The following is an 18,912-nucleotide window of genomic DNA, read 5'->3' on the forward strand; positions in this document are numbered from 1 at the left end:
GCCAGTGCTAACATTACTGATATGTGACACTGGAGCCTAATGCAGGGATCTCCAACCAGGGAATGTATCATAATCATAATCCAAAAGAAGAGGGTCAAATTTTAAAACATTAAGGACAAGATTTTACATTGTTCATTCTGAAAACTCAAGCCATATTTGTTCTATGTAAATTACATGTCACCAAGGAAGGGTCAAAAGGCCAGCGAGCACTTTCAGTGGGAATGCCTCCAGTATCAGAGGTGGAACAGAAACCCAGAGATCCCCAAAATGGCAGCCATTCCTCCAACCAGGTAGTGGCTTCACCAACCAGCTTTCTGTTTGATTGGGGTAGAGTGTTTTCAACAGTATGATGTGAAGGTAGGCCAAAGAAATGAGAAACAATAGGAGAAACAATATCATTTTTAAATGCATCACCACGAGGAAGCACCTTGATCTTTTCACAAGTATTGATGCTGACTCCTCGTTAATGTCCTTTGACCCAAGGAGGGCAAGCTTGCAATCTTTCATCAGAACAAGGGACAAGCTTTAAGGGTGGAGAAAGGGAATTCAAGGATGCCTTGACTGCTCTCACATCTCAGCTCCGTGAGCAGCGTGCAAGGCAAGAGATACACCTCCATGACAGGCTATAAAGTCCTCCTCCACCCCCCCACATTGTGGAGGCTGGGGAGAAAAGACCCCTAAAACAAGCCCTTGAGGCAACCTCAGGAGCTCAGCCAATCACCAAAGAGGTCCTACCTGTACTCATGGAGACTAAAAGAATTTAAAACATGAAAACCCTGGGTTGTTTCTCCTCAGGTACTGCAAATAATAATCCCAAAAAACACCAACCTCCCTCCTGATGGGGCATTCAGATGCATCACCTCCCCTCAGTTTTTTTTTTTTTTCCCAGAATCAGAAGGGCCTACTTGTCAATGCTTGTGCCATAGTCAGCAATCATCAGAGTACCTCATAAAGACCTCATACAGACCACAGTCATTTAAAATAAACATCACATACTTGGGGAGGCACTTCATAAAAGTCCATTTAACAGGTCTTCAAACATGACACAAATGGCTGCCTACAATGCCCAGAGCCATGATGGCACCATTGTCCTCACTGTCAACCCACAGTTACCCAGGTTACAGTGGCCGATGGGACCTGCCACAAGTCATCACTGGCGCTGATGGCTGAATTAGCACAACAAAGATAAAGGTCAGAAACAAGGCATAATACTCATCCTGTAGCCTATTTCATCAGGCTGCCTGAATTGCTAGGTTGAACACACAAGAGATACATCCAACCCCTAAAGACTTTTCTTCATGATATAGAGGCCTTTTGCTGTTGATCAGATTTCTTTCAGTGGACTGTGTTACAAAAATCTGTGGTATCAGGGGTAAATCACACACCAGTATCTCAGTCCAGTAGCCTGGAATGCTCTAGAAATATTCTTTTTGGTTCACTGTGTTTAACCTGCACCAGCTTACACCCAGGAGAGAAGTGTTGTTGTGCACAGAGTGTTTTCACTTTTGTAAATCTGGGTTTGTCTGCCAAAAAGTACACAAGCATTCTATGATGCAAATTCCCTTGAATTCCCCTTTTTTTTTCAGGTACCTGGCACACACAAAAATGCTCTTTTGCAGCAAAAAGTTCTGGTGCCAAAGTTCCTCAGTCTTGTCCTTGGAAAAGGGTTCCGAGGCAAAGCAAATATCCTAAGCTCTTGTTTGTTTGCCTTTTCAACATGAACTACATGCAAATAACAGGGCAGAGTCACGTTATTCTGTGCAACTGACCGCAGCAAAACCACCAATGTGGAAGAGTCAAAGCTATTGTAATGTTCATCATAATATTCTACTGTGATGCTCTTATGTCGATGGATCCTGATCCTCAACAGGGTCCTGTGTTGTGGAAAATGATAACCAGTCAGAAGGCCTAATGCTAATTTTATTTTCAAAACCTGTTATGAATGTTGTTCGTAAGAACCGAAATTAGCACTGTTTATATTTCTTGTGAGAGACTGATTGGTTCAATGTGATCGTTTTAATTTTATCTTGATCATAAATCTTATCTATTTTATCATTAATTTCTGCTCAGTGGAAAGTTACTCACCATTTTTAGTTTGTGTAATAAGTAATAGTACATAGTTAGCTAAAGTTTACTACTGTCTGAATTTGTAACTCTTGCCATGCGCAGTTGTAAGCGAACAAGTATATCCACCTTTTATCTTACCTTCAGATACAATGTCAGTAGCCCCATCTAGTGGATATTATCAGCTCCTTTATATACATGCATACACACACACACACACACACACACACACACACACTCATATATGCATATATATTCATAGAAAGAACCTATATGTACATGCAACCTAGAGATGAGTGCTTGTACCAGCCCACCACTAGTTTAATATTTGTTAGCAGTGTCAAGTGTAAAATATTTCTAGATAGTATAAAATTTTTATCAAAGCAATACAGGATTTGCTAGATGTTCTCTAATTTGGATCATTGTATCTATCCCAATAGCGAACATGCAACAAATCATTTGGATCCTGCCCTTCTTCTTATATCAGGAGGGTCTTGGCAGCAGCATTAAGGATTAAAGTTGCCCCGTGAGATACTGAGAGAGGGCTGATCAATAAGACAAGATTGCTTGTCTTCAGCGTGTGGAGCCCAGTGCAAAACCTGTGAACTAGTAGGTTAGATGCATTATTCTCTGGAGTCAGCGATCACACTGTGGTTTGTGTGTTAAATCCAGATAAAAGTTGATGAATTCTCCACTGAGGTATTGCTAATGATGCTCTCTTGGAACTGTTACAATTGGCAAATGATTATTGATTTCAGCACAAGAGGAGGTTGGCTCCTGCACAAAACTTTCTAGTGCCAGGTTGCAGCCACTGAATGTTTAAATCACATCCACACATGCGTTTTCATTGAACAATCCAATGTTTTTTTTTTTTGTTTTGTTTTAATTTTTTTTATTCTTTTAATTTAGAGTAAGAGATAAATTGTGGCTGTTAGTATGTGGTGTGCAAAGAGTCATCCCCATATCACCTATTGATTGCACAGAGCAGCAAGTTGCAGCCCTATCATACTGGGAAGTTTTGAAAATTTCTCAAATTTTATAGGAAGTGAGAAGTGAGAGGGCAAAAATGTAATTCCCCAAACTGTCATCTGTCATCTCCATAAGTGACAGCATTTGAGCTGATGGTACTGTACATCTTAATAAACCCCTGGGTTCAATCTGAAGGCCACATCTTAGGGACAAATTGAAGTTTATTGTTGATTTATTTCTCAAACTCTATTATTTTCTAGTCTGCTTGGGTATTTAGGCAAACATTGAGCTCCACCAAGTGGATGAAATTAGTATTGTAGAAATGGGGGGAGAAAAAAAATCACCCAAAGCTTAAGATATCAACAAATGTTTATTTGATGACATAATTTTATTTTGTTCTTGCATTGCTAAACCAATGCCAACAAACATTGTCTTCTCCCATCAAACTGACCGAGACTGAGAGAAACTGATCAAAGTGAATTCTGTAAAGGTCAGAGCAGAATCATTAAAATTACATAATATCACAGCATAGAAATGGAAAAATAAAATGGAATAACCTTTCTCATGCATTTGTGAAAAATAAATAATTCCTCTTTGCATCTCACTCTATACATCCTTTTCTCAAGATCAATATTGCGGTTTGACTTCAAAGCTTTTCTATGGTCACTTAAAACTATGGAATATTACAGAGAAAATGCAGTGTTTTGCCTTTGATGTAACACTTTGAAAGACAAACTTATAGAAGTCTCAGTCTGCATACAGATATGAAGTACAGGCATCTATTAACAAGCTGGAAGAGACAATGTGACAAAAATTATAAGATGTCTTGGGTGTAATACAACAATATCACCACATTGTAGCCACCAGGCATCGATACAAAGTAAAATACCCTGCTTTGTCATGCACAGTGTGCCCGTGATTTTAAAGAAGGTATGTGATCTGTCTGTGGGGGTATACTCATACATGAATTTGAGAGATATGGTCATAGAGTAACTCTTTCATTTTTCTATCACGATGCCACAGTAACTGGCCATAATTCATTTATATTTAATGGAGCTGCTTAATACTAGACAACTAGTCGAAAAGCAGGACTTGCTGAAACTCAGGGTGTAATCTTCGATATTTAAAAATGAGGTCATGTGGGTCATTATTGGCAAGATTTTTGTTGTACATTTACAGGGTCATGCATTAATTCATACATGTATTAAAATCAACAGAGAATCAAACTTTAGAGAATATACTGTATATCAACATTTTTTTAACTGTAGAAAAACAGAAGAAGGCAGTGTGGTTATAAAGGTGTGTCTAAGTTCAACATTGTTTGTTGTGTCCCATGTTCCCAGCCTAAAACATCAGGGAGTTTGTATTTAAACCCAGAGAATAAGCCTGTGATGTCGTCCTATACTGTCTTCAGACCTATGCTATTTTAATTTCCTAGCTCTCAAGATAGAACTGGAAAAACATGTTGTTTCCCAATTAAACCTCAAAATATATAACTGGATTAAATAAGTTCACAGATCACCTTGTAAACTGTACTCCAGTGGTTTGTTTAAGTTGTATAAAAACCTAAAACAGATGTGCTCATGTGTTTGCGATCAACCATGAGTCAAATGAATAAAATACAGAAAACATTAATTTGCAAGTGAATTGGTTTACTTTGAGAGGGTGAATGAGCAATACCTATCATTCATACAAAATGTATATTACTTTGAAGAAATGTGCAATCAAAGCATTAATAAAGAATGCCTAAACATGCTCTCTGATGCTGGCATTTGGAAAAATATACAGTTAGAAATATATACACATCCAAGAGTAGCAGTTTTACATACTCAGTGTGGGCATTAGCAAGGATTTGCTTGCATAGTTGAGTGCATGCATAAGCAATTTATCATGCAACAATTGCTGTCATACAATTCATGAATGGCGATCACTTTCCTCAGTCTACGTCAGTGCATTCACCGCGGATCTCCTCAGTAACCCATAAGCTAAAGATGTGCACAAGCTGCGATGCCACAAATAAAGACTGAGAAGGATGGTCTGATGGTCAAACACACCATAATGCTCTATGTACATGTATGGTGTTCAACAAAGACATCCCAGGGAATTGTCTTTGATTATCTTGGTTGTGTGCGTAGTGGCTTTTTACATAAACCCTGTGTTCATCTGAGAGGAATGTTTTGAGGTGTCTGGCAGTCTTGAGTGAGAGGTTCCCCACTAACTCTATATGTTATTACTGTAAAATCAATATAACCATTTAAGATCCATTTAGAACCATGGTCTCCAGACGTTTAACACTAGTGACGCATGCTTTATTCCCGTGCTTCTTCTAGGCCTCATGTTGACAGTCTGGAATACAAGTCTGATTTGGGCTGCACATAAATGCTGTTTTAAAGGCTTTTGCACAATAACTATACCAAGAAGCATACAGTATGTAAACAGCAAGTTTGGTTAAATAGGATTAATTGTGTGTTACTTGAAACAACATTTTCAGTGCTTAATAAATATTAAAATTGACTTATAAATGTACCAACACCTGGAATTATACAATTTAGAGTATACTTAAATACATAACTATGATTATCTGAGGCACTGATGTTTGTTGACATATGGCTCCCAATATTTAAAGAGAGCTGTACATAGAGATTTTTGGAAATAACTGAGAGGTCCACTGCTTCAGAATGTTAAAAATTGACAGTAAACTTCCTTTGGTGACTGCGTAGTCCATGTTTGATGTGATGTATCTCAAAAAGTTTCTTTCCTCCACCCTACCACATTTTCCCTCTGCTGCAAAACCACACTTTTATTTTTACATCCTACCAAGACGTACCTCGGGCATGTATGGGCTGTATGCTACAGACAGAACCAGGCAAAAATTTCAATACATGTGTGGTCCATAACTTTTTACACTACAACGTAATATTCTTCAAAATCAATGCAATCCATACAAAGTGCTTTATTTAAATCCATTCCTACATAACTATTTAACAAAGTGGACAGTAATTGTCCAATATGGCAGCTGGTATTCATTAACCAATGAAAAGCTACTGGTGCTTTGAAGATGTTTCTCAAACAACAGGTTTAGTTTGATGGTTCAAACACCTAAGAGCTGCACTAGAGAGATTGTTATCAGGCCCTCCACATGACTTTACTTGGGCTTCTGGCTAGTTCGTGTAGAATTGATCGGGATCTTTCTGGACTGCATTGTCTTTTTAGCAGGTTCTTTCTTTGAAGGTTCTTTAGTACTGGCAGGGGACTGAGTGGCTGTTTCAGCTCCAGCGGACTTGGATTTGTTTGAGGGCAGCAGGGAACGCTTAGCAGGGGTGGATGTCTTAGAGGATTCCTTGTCTTTGGCTGGGGCCACATTACTCTGAGCCTCTGAAGCCACATTCTGGGCCTTCTTGCCTATTCCATCTGCTATTATTTCACGAGGTGCATCTCCACCACCATCCTCTGGGCTTCCTTTAGCCTCTACTGCCCCTGCTTTCCCACCATCACTTGATTTACGGGTCTCTTTTTGCCTCAAGGCAGTCTTGAAGAAGGACAAACCTTTGTCCTCTGTCTTACCGTTCCTTTGAGCTGCCCTTGATGTTGCATTTGTAGTTACAGAGGTAACACCAACACTTGAGGACCGAAGACTAGTCATGGAGGAACTGCTGCTTGAGCTTCGGCCTCCTGCTCTGTTTTCCACAGCCCGGCCCAGCCTGCCCTCTGCTCTGCTACTTTCTCCAGCCCGAGATGAAGCACCACTTGATCTGGAAGAGGGTCCTCCATGGTTAGCCTTTCTTTCTGAGGCCACGCTGGCCCGTGAGGATTCCCGGCTGGTGCTCCTGTCTGCTGCTCTAGTCCTGCCAGAGGCTGAGCTCTTTTCACCCCCACCTCTGGGTGATGTCCTCCTTTGAGGATGTGAGCTTTGCGATCCTGGAGAACCACTCTTCCGTTGTTGGGCAGACTCAGGATGTAAAGTTTCCTGGGTTTGGGACGACCCTTTTCTGGAAGGGGTGGCTGTTTTAGAGGAGCCAACTTTACTAGTTTTAGGAGGTCCATCACTTTTGTCTTTGGGGTTAGATGCTGATGCAGCACTCTTGGCCTGTGTGCGAGATGGTGACTTATCAGCTGCAGGGGATGCATGAGATGGAGAGCTGGAGGATGTTGAGGAGGTGGCAGGACGCTTCTTAGGACTCCTTTCAGACTCCAAGGCAGTCTTGGTTGAGGTCCTTTTGACATTAACATTTTCTGCACACACACTCCTCTGTTTAGGCTCCTTTGCAGTTGCCCCATGTCCAGGGCTGGCATGCTCAACAGTAGCGGCTACGTTATTATTATCACCGGCCTGGATGGAACTCCTCTGCTCTGCCTGTACTGTGGCTTTAGAGTGAACCTGCTCCACCAGCCTTTTACCACTTGCAGTACTATCTACTGCTGCAAGGGATGACTTGCCCCCAGATAGTTTGTCTGGCTTAGCTGACCCACTGAAACAGGATGTTGATACCTTGTCATCAGCCGCCTCTCCTATCCTCTCCAGTGTTGGGGAGGATGAGTGGGAGTCCAAGGAAAATCGAGAGGGAGAGTTGGAACGGAGTTGGAGCTTAGCAGAAAGGGACCAGGATGGTTTCGTGCCATTTTCACTGAGTGCTAGAGGACTGGCCATGGAGGACCTTGAGGAGAATGTCTGTCTCTGCATGCTTCTCACTGCTGATCGAGTGGAAAGGCCTGCTTGATTAAAAAAAAAAAAAAAAAAAAAAAAAAAAAAAAAAAAAAAAAGGGCAATAAGAATAAATATTAGATGGATGCAATATTTATGTTTTCACTTTAGAAACAATAAAATCAATTCAGACACTGTGTGTGCATATCTGGTCTTTTGGATGAGTGTCACGTACCATCATCTTCACTCCGTTCACCGGCAAATTCAGCTGACTCAGAGAGGGAGGCTAATGAGGTGCGTCTGGAGGAGCCAGATGAGGCTTGGCTTGGTGGTCGGCTGCCCATCAGCCGACTAATCCAGTGCTCACACAGGGAAGAGCTGGTGGATCCTGAAGACCAAAACAGGTTATTAAACATATAGAATACATTCCATGGAGAGCATTCAAAGATAAGATAAGATAAGATAAGAAAGATAAGAAATTGCACAGCCTAATGTCAACAGGACTTACCTCCCACAGAACTATTAGCTGACCAAGACGGAATCGTGGCACGTCTTTGATAAAACAGGATGTAGGCAGTCTGCTTGCAGACTTCATCATCAGATATGGCTTGAACATCGCTATCATCAAAGCAATACCACTGCCCATCGATGGAGTTCTTACAGTGAGCTACAAAAAAAAAAAAAACATAAAACTGAAATATCACATAAATCTGGGAAGCTTTTATGAAGAAAAAAAATTGATATACCAGTTAATACATTACATAGAGGAAACTCACACTGGTGCTTATGATATAGAGTATGATTGTGGAGGGTGTTCTGTTACCTGTGTAATGTCCTCCCTGCATGGTCCCATGGTGGTTACACACAGCATACAGGTCATAAAGGTAGTCCTCAGGATCACGGCCCATCCCATATGGCCGTCTCCATGGTGACCAGTGGGAAGGTAGACTCCAGCTGCTTTGGCTTCTCTTGACCATGTGGGGTGCCATGTCCATGCCTATCAGTGGAAACTTCACCATGTTTTGCATCTTCATCCGTCGATCCCCATCCTAAAGGATACGCATACATTTAATTTAATTTGCATAGATTTACTGTCTGAATATTTGTTCAGTGCTAGCATGCACTTCACAAGCATCAGGTGCTTTGGAAGCAACATCTAAAGTGAAGATACAACATCAAAGTCTCTACATATTTGATTACTTCGGGAGATCTCAGTGATTTTGTCAGCTACTTTCCTTCTGTAATCTGCACAGTTTGTCATACCTGTCTAAAGCGTTTGAGGTGAAGTATGAGGATGTCTGGCAGGGTCCAGAGACTGAGCTTGATGCTGCCCTGTTGTAGCTGCTTACAATGTGGACATCGCCATGCATCATCTGGAGCAAGCTGAAATTACAGTGAAATGTTTTTTTTTTTTTTTTTAGCATGATATACCACATGTATAGAACTTAATATCAACAAGAAGCAAATACAAAACAATATAAAAAAATCTCCTTAAATCCACATTCTTCTACAGCATCAGTCCATCACTCTAAGAGCTGCAGCATATGATAGATGGGATGAATCTACCTGTTCCTCTTTGGTGTACAGCTGAAAACACTGGGCTAGCGAACAGGTCTGAGGTTGCAGGTGCTGCTCCTTCACTTGACGCACACTTTCAGCATCTGGAATGTACTCATCCTCTGTCCGTTTGAACAGACTGCAGGTATAACAAGCACAGGTCATAGTGAGGTGATATGGAACTTCAAAGGACAACAAACAATTTTTCTTAAAAAGAAAAACCTATAAAAAAAAGACATCAAACAGAACAAAGGCTTGAAAAAAAATGTGTCCAGTCAACCTTAGTTTCCTACTAATAGGTGCTAATAAGGTTTCCTGTCAACTGAAAACAACTGCAAAGAACTTAATGAAGTGTGATAAATTGCTATGTTAGTCTTTGCCAGATCTCACTTACTAGTCTTTCGTCTCTTTGTCCCATTCAACAACAATTTTGACATGTGGTGGCCCCCCAGGACCGCAAGACTTGTATGCCCTGTGAAAAACGAGAAAAAAGAAAAGCCTTTACATTGCATTTTCCGTGTTAGACATTTAGCTGATGCTCATATCCAGCATGATTTTGTAGTATGCTTCCATCTTTACAAGAGCATTTAAATGTGCACTACGCAAATTGTTGTCGACTGAGGTGAGGACCCACTAGACTCAACTGACACACTTCAATCGACCCTCTGCAATTTTACAAGCACCTTAAATCAATGTAACTGCTGTTAGAGAAAAACTTTTATCTCAAAATTTAGTATTACTGCAAAAGCAGAAAAGCAAATTTTCTGTTTCATTGATGTCCACGCCTTTGCTGAAATTACACATTAAGCTTTGGATAGTCTTCATATGCCTTGGTAATATGAAACTTACTCCTAATCTATCATTATTAGCAAACAAAACAAGTAAAATGCCAAAACTGGAGATAGTACTTTTTTTATGTAGTAGCAGTAAAAGCAGTGTCATGACCCTCAGGCATTTGAGTGAGTAAAATAATAATTTCCCTTATTCATTCCTTCCATTTGTCTATCTTCATTCAAACATTTCAAATGTTATTCTATTATATTAAAGTTCTCCAAAAATCCATGTAAGAATTAATAGAGTCAACTTCTCAGAGGAAAATCTTTAAAAATGAGATGAGCTATTACACATTTCATGAAATATTTTAAAACATAAGAGAGGGTGTACAAACTGTATTAACAAACTTATATGTGACATTACCTCTCCACAGAGGGATGGCACAGTGGCTGCTCCTCTTGAGGCAAGAGATATGTGATACCAACCACTCCTACCACACGCAAACTGAAGGGCCCCACCTACAGACGATCATGAAACATTACACGTCCACATGCTCAAACAGTTGCACAGGAGCATTATTAAAAGTGTGCACATGTGTTCTCATTTACATAGACTATGTACCTGCACAAAGACTCCTGGGCGTAAAAGATGCCGCATCTTCTCTAAGATCTCTTTCTGAAGCACATCCCACGTCACTGTACGCTCCAAATACAGCACAAATGGGTTGCCAAACCTGTAACAGTTAAAAATGGCAAATTAGTCATTTCAGTGGTAAAGAATTGTTAGCACAGTGTTGTTTGTGTTTAGTTTAGTGTACCTGCGTCCTTGCTGTCCAGCGCAGGCTCGGTTGCACACCAAGAGGACGATCTTCTCAGCCTGGCCAGAATTCTTATTAGGACTTTGAGGTGGGCTTGCTGGCTCTTGTATTTGTGTAGATATCCTATTATTATCCGTCCCATACTTTAAGTTGTTCTGGTTCAGATTGGCATGGGAGCTCCCTGAAACTAATGTACATATTTTGAAGTTAGTGACATGAAAGGAAAAAAAATGAATCCCTCACACTTGTTTGCTGCTTCACAAAGCAATCCAGCATGGTGGTGAATTTGCGTAATAACTTCCTGATTACAACATTTGTCCCATGTTAATCCATTTATAATGTCATCTAAACTCCCACTGCCAAAGAGCTAAACTGATTTACGGAGAATCATGTCATACCTCCTCGCTGTGAGCGGATCTGCTCTGGTCTGAACAGTTCAGGTGTTTCAAAGGCAAAGATGGAGTCACTCTCTTGAATGATCTCAAGGTCATCATCGTCGTCACAGAAGGAGCGGTGAAAACCGTCGTAGTACATTTCAGTAAGAACAATCTAAACAAAGACAGGGAATAAAAGCAGGGTTGGAGTTATTTTGAATTACAATCACTGTTATGTAATATCTAGCAGGTGCTGAAGAGGTGCTGTCAAGAAAATCAGAGAGAGGGTTCAGGTTCCTGCCTAGATAGATCGGGATATTTATAAATGACTGATTAAAAAAACAATACTGCTCAAATCAACTGAGGACTCATGTATACAATAAATAGACCTCATAAAACAGGACATTTTTTACTCAAGCAAATGTCACATGATCCCTGTCTGCCACTGTGACACTTGCGGTCACATCAAATACAAATGGTGGATTGTTGAGGGCTGAGACAATGGCTTTCACTGTGATTGAAATGCCATCTGACATCAAAGAGGCAACTTCTTGCTGAGGAACAAAACATACCGCTTCCATAATGCAAATCCAGTCAGACCTAACCAGAAAGTCCTTTGACAACTCACTGAGAACTTTCATTCTCCATTTAGTTTCCTCAAAGCATACAACATCTTGAAGCTACTTTATCTTGACACACTCATGGTCTGAAGGGTTACACCTCAAACGAGACAGTACCTGCTGAGCAGGGATTTTGGTCTCCTGGGCCACAGCTTGTCTCAGTCTGGACACAGTGCCCGAGAGAGGCACTGCCACCCCAACTCTCATACAGTGGGAGCACTTTCCTTGGTAGACCACCGTCACATACAGGGGCCTGGAGCACAGAAAATAGTGAAATGGAACGGCTGTTACATAGCCATAATTTCAGTGATGCTCCAAAGATAGATGCACTCTTCCAATTTTAGCATTTCCTTGTCAGATCTATTAGGGTGTCTGTGTTCATGGGTTTGACATTCTTTTTAATACCTACTTCAATAGCAAAAACAAATCCAGATATGGTACTGTTCACATTCTTAGATGCAGGATCATTTTTGTTCAGCTGATATTGTCTTATTTACATGTTATATAAAGCATCGTCTTACCGTGTGTGAGGTACTGGGATGGGCAGTGAGATGCAGAGGAAAGGATCAAAGGTGTTGCTCTGTTTCTGGCAGTGAGGGCAAGTCAGGGAGGACCTGGGGGCATCATTAAATGACAACTTTAGAATAAAATAAGTTAACATACAGTAACTACCTTGTAATTAGTGTGTTATTTTAAAATCAAGTGTACATATTAATGAAAAAAAACAACATCCAATACCAGGATGCTCACAGGGTGATAAGCCGAGTGCTAGATGCTCAGTGTTAAACTCAACAAAATGTCACTTTATCTATAGACTAATTTTCACATTGTTATGAGCATCCACTGAAACTCAGTAGACTTTTTAGTGACATGTAATATTCACTTGATAGGAGGTACAATATGAGCACTGGACTGTCCACATACAGTGTGACCATAAAGAAAATGGTTGCACATTAATAGGTAGTGAAGCATCAGTCTATTTCAGAGCACAGATACGAGGCTGATGGAAAAAAGCATCGAACTGAATGCTGGAAATAGTCATCTCTATTGTATGACATAAAACACAATATTAGCCCTGGTCCAAACAGATTTGATACTAAAGATTAATCTGTGGAACAGTTAAAGGAATAACGACAGTATGGCAGAACTCAGTCATCATGTGGGTTCTGAATCCCAGCCTGAGAAAGTGCTTACTATTTTTAGATGAATCAGAATAATCCCAAGAAAAGTGCCTCAGTACAATCTTAAAAGCCAGGCAGTTGGCAAAGGTGATTTGCTTTTGGTTGAGTATTTGGTTGTAGGCTTGGTATGGGTGTCACAAACATGGGTGCATCTACAGAGATGCAATTATAACATTTCAACCTTAAGCTAAGGTTAAAATTTCACCTGTATTGTGCCTGAAACAGTTCCTGTACAAAAGAGCCAGGTGCTGGTACTGGAGATCCTTCACGGACGTTTTCTTCTTCCAACGGCGGCTAACAACAGAAATACAACACAGGTGGTACAATCATTTAAACAAGGCCAAAAAAAATGTCCAATGACAAGCACGAACAAGAAAACACATCTAAAAAATATATAGAGCAGCCTAGCTGAACAGCAGTCACCACAGAAATATAATATGCAGTCTATCACAGAGGTCTTATAGCTGATCAAATGAGCTTTGCTGAAACTACAGAGACCACATCCTGCCACAATATGAAAAAATGGTTCATGGATTTAGATTATGCTTCTCTATAGTAAAATTTATATTTGTAAGTATGAACATAGTCTTGCTCTTTACCTTCCTAGGGGGTCTGCTCTCAGGGTGGACAATGTTGTTGAGGTCCTCATGGACTCTATCCAGCAGCCACAGGAGGAATTCCTGGGCGTCATGCTGGGCATTGCCTCTGAACTGAAGGGCGCTCTTCGACACCACGTTCTACAACACAACACAGGACAATACAAACAGTTTTGCTGCATGGTTTCTAAAACAGATATGATTTTGTAGTGGATGTGGCACCATTTCTCTTCTTTTACACTGGCTCGTCATAAAATATTCAGCGGGCTTGTCCAGGATGCTGTGATCAGCACAATCCTAAAGGTCAGTAGAGGTGATGGTGATGGTGAGAGGCAGGACTGGAGAAGCTTTTTAAAACACCGGGACACAGGCGGAAAATCGACAGCGCAACCTCACTGACAATTAGCCACTGGCGGCCACAATAGTGTGCACTCTACAGAGCCGCCCAGGCTGGCAGCCGTAAAGTCACCTCTACTCACTGGCTATCAAATGTCACGCAAGGTCAAAGATATGAGGGGACTGAGCACTGTGTGGTTCCCTGACAGTCCCACGGGATGTTAAGTCCTCTTTTTCAAGCTATTACCAAGGTAGTCTCAGTACTTATATAAAATGTGATGCAACCACAGTGCAAGCCTTCCATGAGCGGCTTGAACACAAACACCACCTTTAAGTAAAGGTTTGTTTCAATGAACGTAGATCTGAAGCTAGTCTACTGCATGAGGATGGTCATGGTCTGATTATGAGCCAAACTGTGAGAATTACAAAAAAAATAAAAAAAAAAAAAAAAAACACTTCAAATTTGGAAGGTGTGCAAGATGTGGACTGGATACTAATCCCGCCACATGTTTAAAACATCTGTGTTTGTTTGAACCATCTTACAGTGACACAAAAACCCAGTGTCCTGTGGATAACACCATGTTCCTCCTCCTCAAAGTAGAAGTACTTGCAGGAAAGTGTCCATGAAAACTGCAGTTCTGATACAGTGTGTTGGTGCTCTGATACTTTTTAGTGTCATACACTAAAAAGTATCAGAGAAATATCAATCAAATATAACTGACAGTTAATACATTTAGATGATGCTCCTATCCGTATACAGAAAAAATGACAATATGTCCCTCTGCAGCCTAATACAGTAAACATGTATTTATTCCAAACAATAATTGCTCCTTAAAGGTGAATCATGTAGAGTTATAGTCCATTTTCTGCTGTCTGTGTACAGTTTGCATTCCATCCAGCCATTTTAAAATGCACGCTGTACATAATTCGATTTAAAATTTATTATTTGTCTTTCCTATTTTTTAAATACAAACTCCACAGTGTTCAGCCTAGTTTGAAACTAATTACGGTGGCTCAACTTGCCCCCGGGTGGGAATAAGTTGACCACAGGAAGAGGGCAAATTGAGTCCTAAGGGGGTAAAATGCTATTTATTTATTCAATTCTTTCTTCTATTAACAACCTAACATGTGTGTCAATTTCTCTTTGTGAAGTTATAAAAAGCATAGTTTGTCTTAACCTTCTGGCAAACACAATGTAGAGGCATTGAACTTACTGTTGGTACATCTCCTTTCTGCGTTTAACATTTTTGTTCAGTGTCATTCTGTCTATCTTCGGCTCCCTTGTCACTGATCAAACTGTCTCCACATAGCTAACGATGTCCAGTGTACTTCATATTGCATCAAGCATTTCTTTTTCCATTTACATACAATAATTATAATATTTTTACTATATTGAGTTCACCCGATGTATCAAACTTGAGTCATTTGTTACTGTGACTTGGCATTCAGGGAAATTAATCACTCTCTCCAAATCTGTGATCACATTATTCATGAGTGTATAGTTAGCCAGATACAGTGGGCGGCTCACCTTACTCATGTGCTCACCTTCCACAGTCTTCCCTATTACTGAATCGTTTTAATCTACAGTTGTGATCACTGTGTGAGTTATTTTCCATGAAGCAATTTATCCTTTTTTTTTTTTTTTTTTTTTTTGGAAAAGGGGGCAGGTTTGATCATCAGCTTATCCCAACAATACAGAGGACACAGCAAAAAAGCTGACCCAGTAATAATGTTGTCAGCTGATGATTTAAGTTACCTGCCGTTCTTTACGGAGTGCCGCCATTTGTTGAAATTTTGTACCAGCAATCATACTGTAAAATTTGGCGTCACTTCTCACAAATGGTGGCTGTCTCTTCCTATCACCATCCTGGCGAATCTGTGTGGACCGTGCTTTTAGCCACTTTTGGATGGTGGATAACAACACGATCCTCAAAACGATTGCTTTGGAGAGAAAATGGATACTGGCAGAAAATGGCTAATTCCCTTGTGTTATTATTACTGATGTCTTCCTAATGATCAGTAAGTGCTCTCAATTTTAGGCTGAGATTGTGGTTCAGGACAATGGGCAACACACCCCCAACGCATGGATGATGAGCATCCTGTAATTTACACTAACAACGGAAATGGTAAGCTTCAATAAATATTAATTAGCTGCATTTAGATTTGTGATGTATATAGATTGTCCAAATCAACAGGACGAAGCACAGCACTCCTCAAACGCCTTATAAAGGGATAGTTCAAGTTTTATCAAGTTCATTTCAGTCATCAATTAACTGGAAGTCCTTCAAATCCATCTGAAAAAGCATGTGCAGTCTTTTAAATTTTGAGATATCAGCAGCAGGAGTTACTAATATTTCTTTGACAAACCAGATTTTACAGTATTTCTGTAACAATGTGCATCACAGTGTTGAGATGCATGTTATTTCACAGCCCAGCTCAAATATATTCAAGGCTTCACCCTCTGAAGAGAATAATCTATATCAGATCAGACAGTTTGTACTCCAGCCAGCAAACCAAGGGAGAAAAAATGGACAGAAATAGTAACACTGTCAAGGAAAAGCAATGTGCAGTGTAACCTTTTTCAATTTGATTCCTCTATGATATGTATTTTAAACTTCTGAAACAGGACAATGAGTTATCAGGCGAAAAAAAAAAAGTATTCCCTGGTGCAAAACAGCAAGCCTTTGTTATTATGACAGGTGCTTTTTTCAGTGTTAGGAATGCAAATTTATGAGAGGAACAGTGAAAACACAAACAAGGTTGGAACAATAGCTGGTTAGTGTGGAAAAGACAATCAATGGGCCCGGCCTGATAGGAAGCAGTTCAAAAAAGCGGCTAAGTGGGGTTTTATCACAGCTCAGGCCCCGTGCTCAACACTCAGCTGGACAGATCATCAACAGGATCTCAGACCAGGTCTTTCAACTGCCTCGCTCATTATGATTTAAAAAAAGAAATCAAATATCTCCTATTGTCGAGGCTATTACTAAGCCTCTCAGCATGAGAGGCTTAGTAATAGCCCACTATTACATAAACTATAATCACAATTGATTAGCTGAGTTAGCCCTGGTATCTCAGATTCTTCTGGATCAAAGACAGAAACTACTTTCATTCTTTTTTATCTCTAAATATATTCAACAAAATTGAATATTTTTCATTAGAGGAGTGGACAAAAAAGACTGCCATTTGAGTTTGTAAACAGAGTTCTGCTTGATGGCTTGATGACGAGAGGATGAGCTGCATTACCATCCATTCATGGCTTTAACATTATCATTGCAATCATATCTGACTCTGTCTGTATCTTGCAAATCAAGGAAATTAATGAGGTGATTAAAACGGCACATGATGTAATTCTACTACATGAATATTGGAACTAAATTATCCATCATTTCATTGGTTAATTTGACATTACTTTGCCAGGCTAATGAAACCTGATTTCAGAATCATCTGAGCAGACAGAGAAGATGTGCAGCCACCAGTGATATAACCAAATTCAAAAGGGGTGTGCAAGATACTTCATTTCAGTCTTTTAATGGAATACAGCCCCTGCACCTGGCAATTGGCCTTTAAGCTGCAATAACTGATTGGCTGCCAAGTTATCCCACCTATTCATTACAGTGTTACACTCTTCTCCACGGGTTCACATTTTTTGGATGCCACCTGGGCCTTGTGTCCAGTGTAAAGTGTTGAACAAAAAAGTGGATGAACAATGATCTCCAGCTGATGATGCTCATAGGCCTAAGGCAACCAGCCACAACAAAACAACAACAATCAATTAACTGTTAATCAATTACAGTATATTCAGTAATTTATGTGTTTTCCTGAGATGACCATTGAATCAGCTTTCCATGATGTGTAACAGGAATATATGTCGTTGAAACTGAGCGAAGTGAGATAAGGTGGGTTTACTCTCCATGACTTTTACGCATCTTTTGGTGAGTTGTGGGCGAGATGTAGAAAAGAAAGAAAGAAAGAAAGAAAGAAAGAAAGAAAGAAAGAAAGAAAGAAAGAAAGAAAGAAAGCTTCTCCACAGCCTACCTTGAACTCTCGACTGTGCTGAGGGGTGTACTCGAAAGTCCACAGCGCCCTAACCAGACCGGAGAGCTGCTCGGTCACTTCCCCTGCCTGCTGCTGGCTTTTCTTCTGCACCAGCACCCCGTTGGACTTGGCCTTGTCGTTGTTGGCCGTCTCTCCTCCGCGGAACTGCTCCAGAGCCAGGTACTCGGCGAAGAGCTCGGTGTTGCTCAGGCACTGCAGGATGGCGTTCATGAAGCAGGTGTTGCCGTGGTTCTTGAGCCCGGCCACCCCTGGCACCTTGTCCCCGAAGAGGAACCCCCCGCAGTCGCTGTCGTCGGAGGGTACTGAGCCCCCCGTGGTGGTCGGGATCAAAGTTGCGTCGTCCTTCTCATCATCAGCGGCCTGCTCCTCTGTGCCGAAATGAGACAGAGTCGACAGAGTCCGGAGAACTCTGTTCATAAAGCTCCCCACGGAGCGGACCGAGCTCCTCCGGAAGAGCTTTTTGCTGAAGGATTTCTTCTCCTTGTTTGTGGCTGCTTTCGACATGGTCACTCAGTTTCAGATGGGTTTCCCCAGTTATTACAGGCCCGTATTCCAGCCAAGGTCCCCTTTTAGAGCATCGCCTCGACCATTTGTCATCCCCCGATGACAACTCGCCCACGTTAGGTTAAATGATGTTCTACACTAGGCCTAACATTCAGCATCATTGTAGAGAAAACACAGGCTATGCAGTTCTGGGGATCATATCATTTCATGACACCACGGTAACATAAAACGACAACTGGAATCAGCCCACTTGCAACACTGCGTCGGATTGCATAAACACGCTCCATGGAGAGCCACTATCACGGCGCTTTAAATGAATGCCTGGGGTAGTCCCGCACCAGCTAGGAGCCATCATCTCTAGCAGCCGGTCCGCTGGCACAACATCATGGAGGTGTCATATTTGGAGACACAAAATGATGCGC

The 18,912-nt window shown here is 40.9% G+C and overlaps 1 protein-coding gene across 2 annotated transcripts; it reads right to left on the minus strand.

Annotated features, from left to right (window-relative positions):
* Window positions 1–3,474: 3,474 nt before the first annotated feature.
* LOC115377856 (ubiquitin carboxyl-terminal hydrolase 31-like) lies at window positions 3,475–18,767 on the minus strand. 2 transcript variants are annotated; one of them, XM_030077914.1, is made up of 16 exons: window positions 17,966–18,767; window positions 13,598–13,735; window positions 13,204–13,292; window positions 12,339–12,431; window positions 11,935–12,070; window positions 11,222–11,372; window positions 10,824–11,004; window positions 10,628–10,739; window positions 10,430–10,524; window positions 9,627–9,704; window positions 9,242–9,371; window positions 8,939–9,058; window positions 8,499–8,724; window positions 8,184–8,342; window positions 7,911–8,063; window positions 3,475–7,743 (listed from the first exon to the last, which is right to left on the minus strand). In XM_030077914.1, exons 1-16 carry the CDS (start codon window positions 18,488–18,490, stop codon window positions 6,179–6,181), a joined length of 3,951 nt encoding a protein of 1,316 aa, XP_029933774.1. In that variant the 5' UTR covers window positions 18,491–18,767; the 3' UTR covers window positions 3,475–6,178. The 2 variants fall into 2 exon arrangements, with proteins under 2 accessions (XP_029933774.1, XP_029933773.1); XM_030077913.1 differs by having other exon boundaries at window positions 10,824–11,010.
* Between the last annotated feature and the right edge of the window lie 145 nt (window positions 18,768–18,912).

The sequence above is a fragment of the Myripristis murdjan genome, chromosome 19, assembly GCF_902150065.1.
Source record: "Myripristis murdjan chromosome 19, fMyrMur1.1, whole genome shotgun sequence".
Classification (NCBI taxonomy): domain Eukaryota; kingdom Metazoa; phylum Chordata; class Actinopteri; order Holocentriformes; family Holocentridae; genus Myripristis; species Myripristis murdjan.

Coding starts and splice junctions, on each gene's coding strand:
- LOC115377856 (XM_030077913.1), bottom strand. CDS start 18,490: ATGTCGAAAGCAGCCACAAACAAGGAGAAGAAATCCTTCAGCAAAAAG. Junction 9,059..9,241: donor TGTACACCAAAGAGGAACAG/GTAGATTCATCC, acceptor CTGTAATTTCAG/CTTGCTCCAGATGATGCATG. Junction 8,725..8,938: donor ACCTCAAACGCTTTAGACAG/GTATGACAAACT, acceptor CGTATCCTTTAG/GATGGGGATCGACGGATGAA.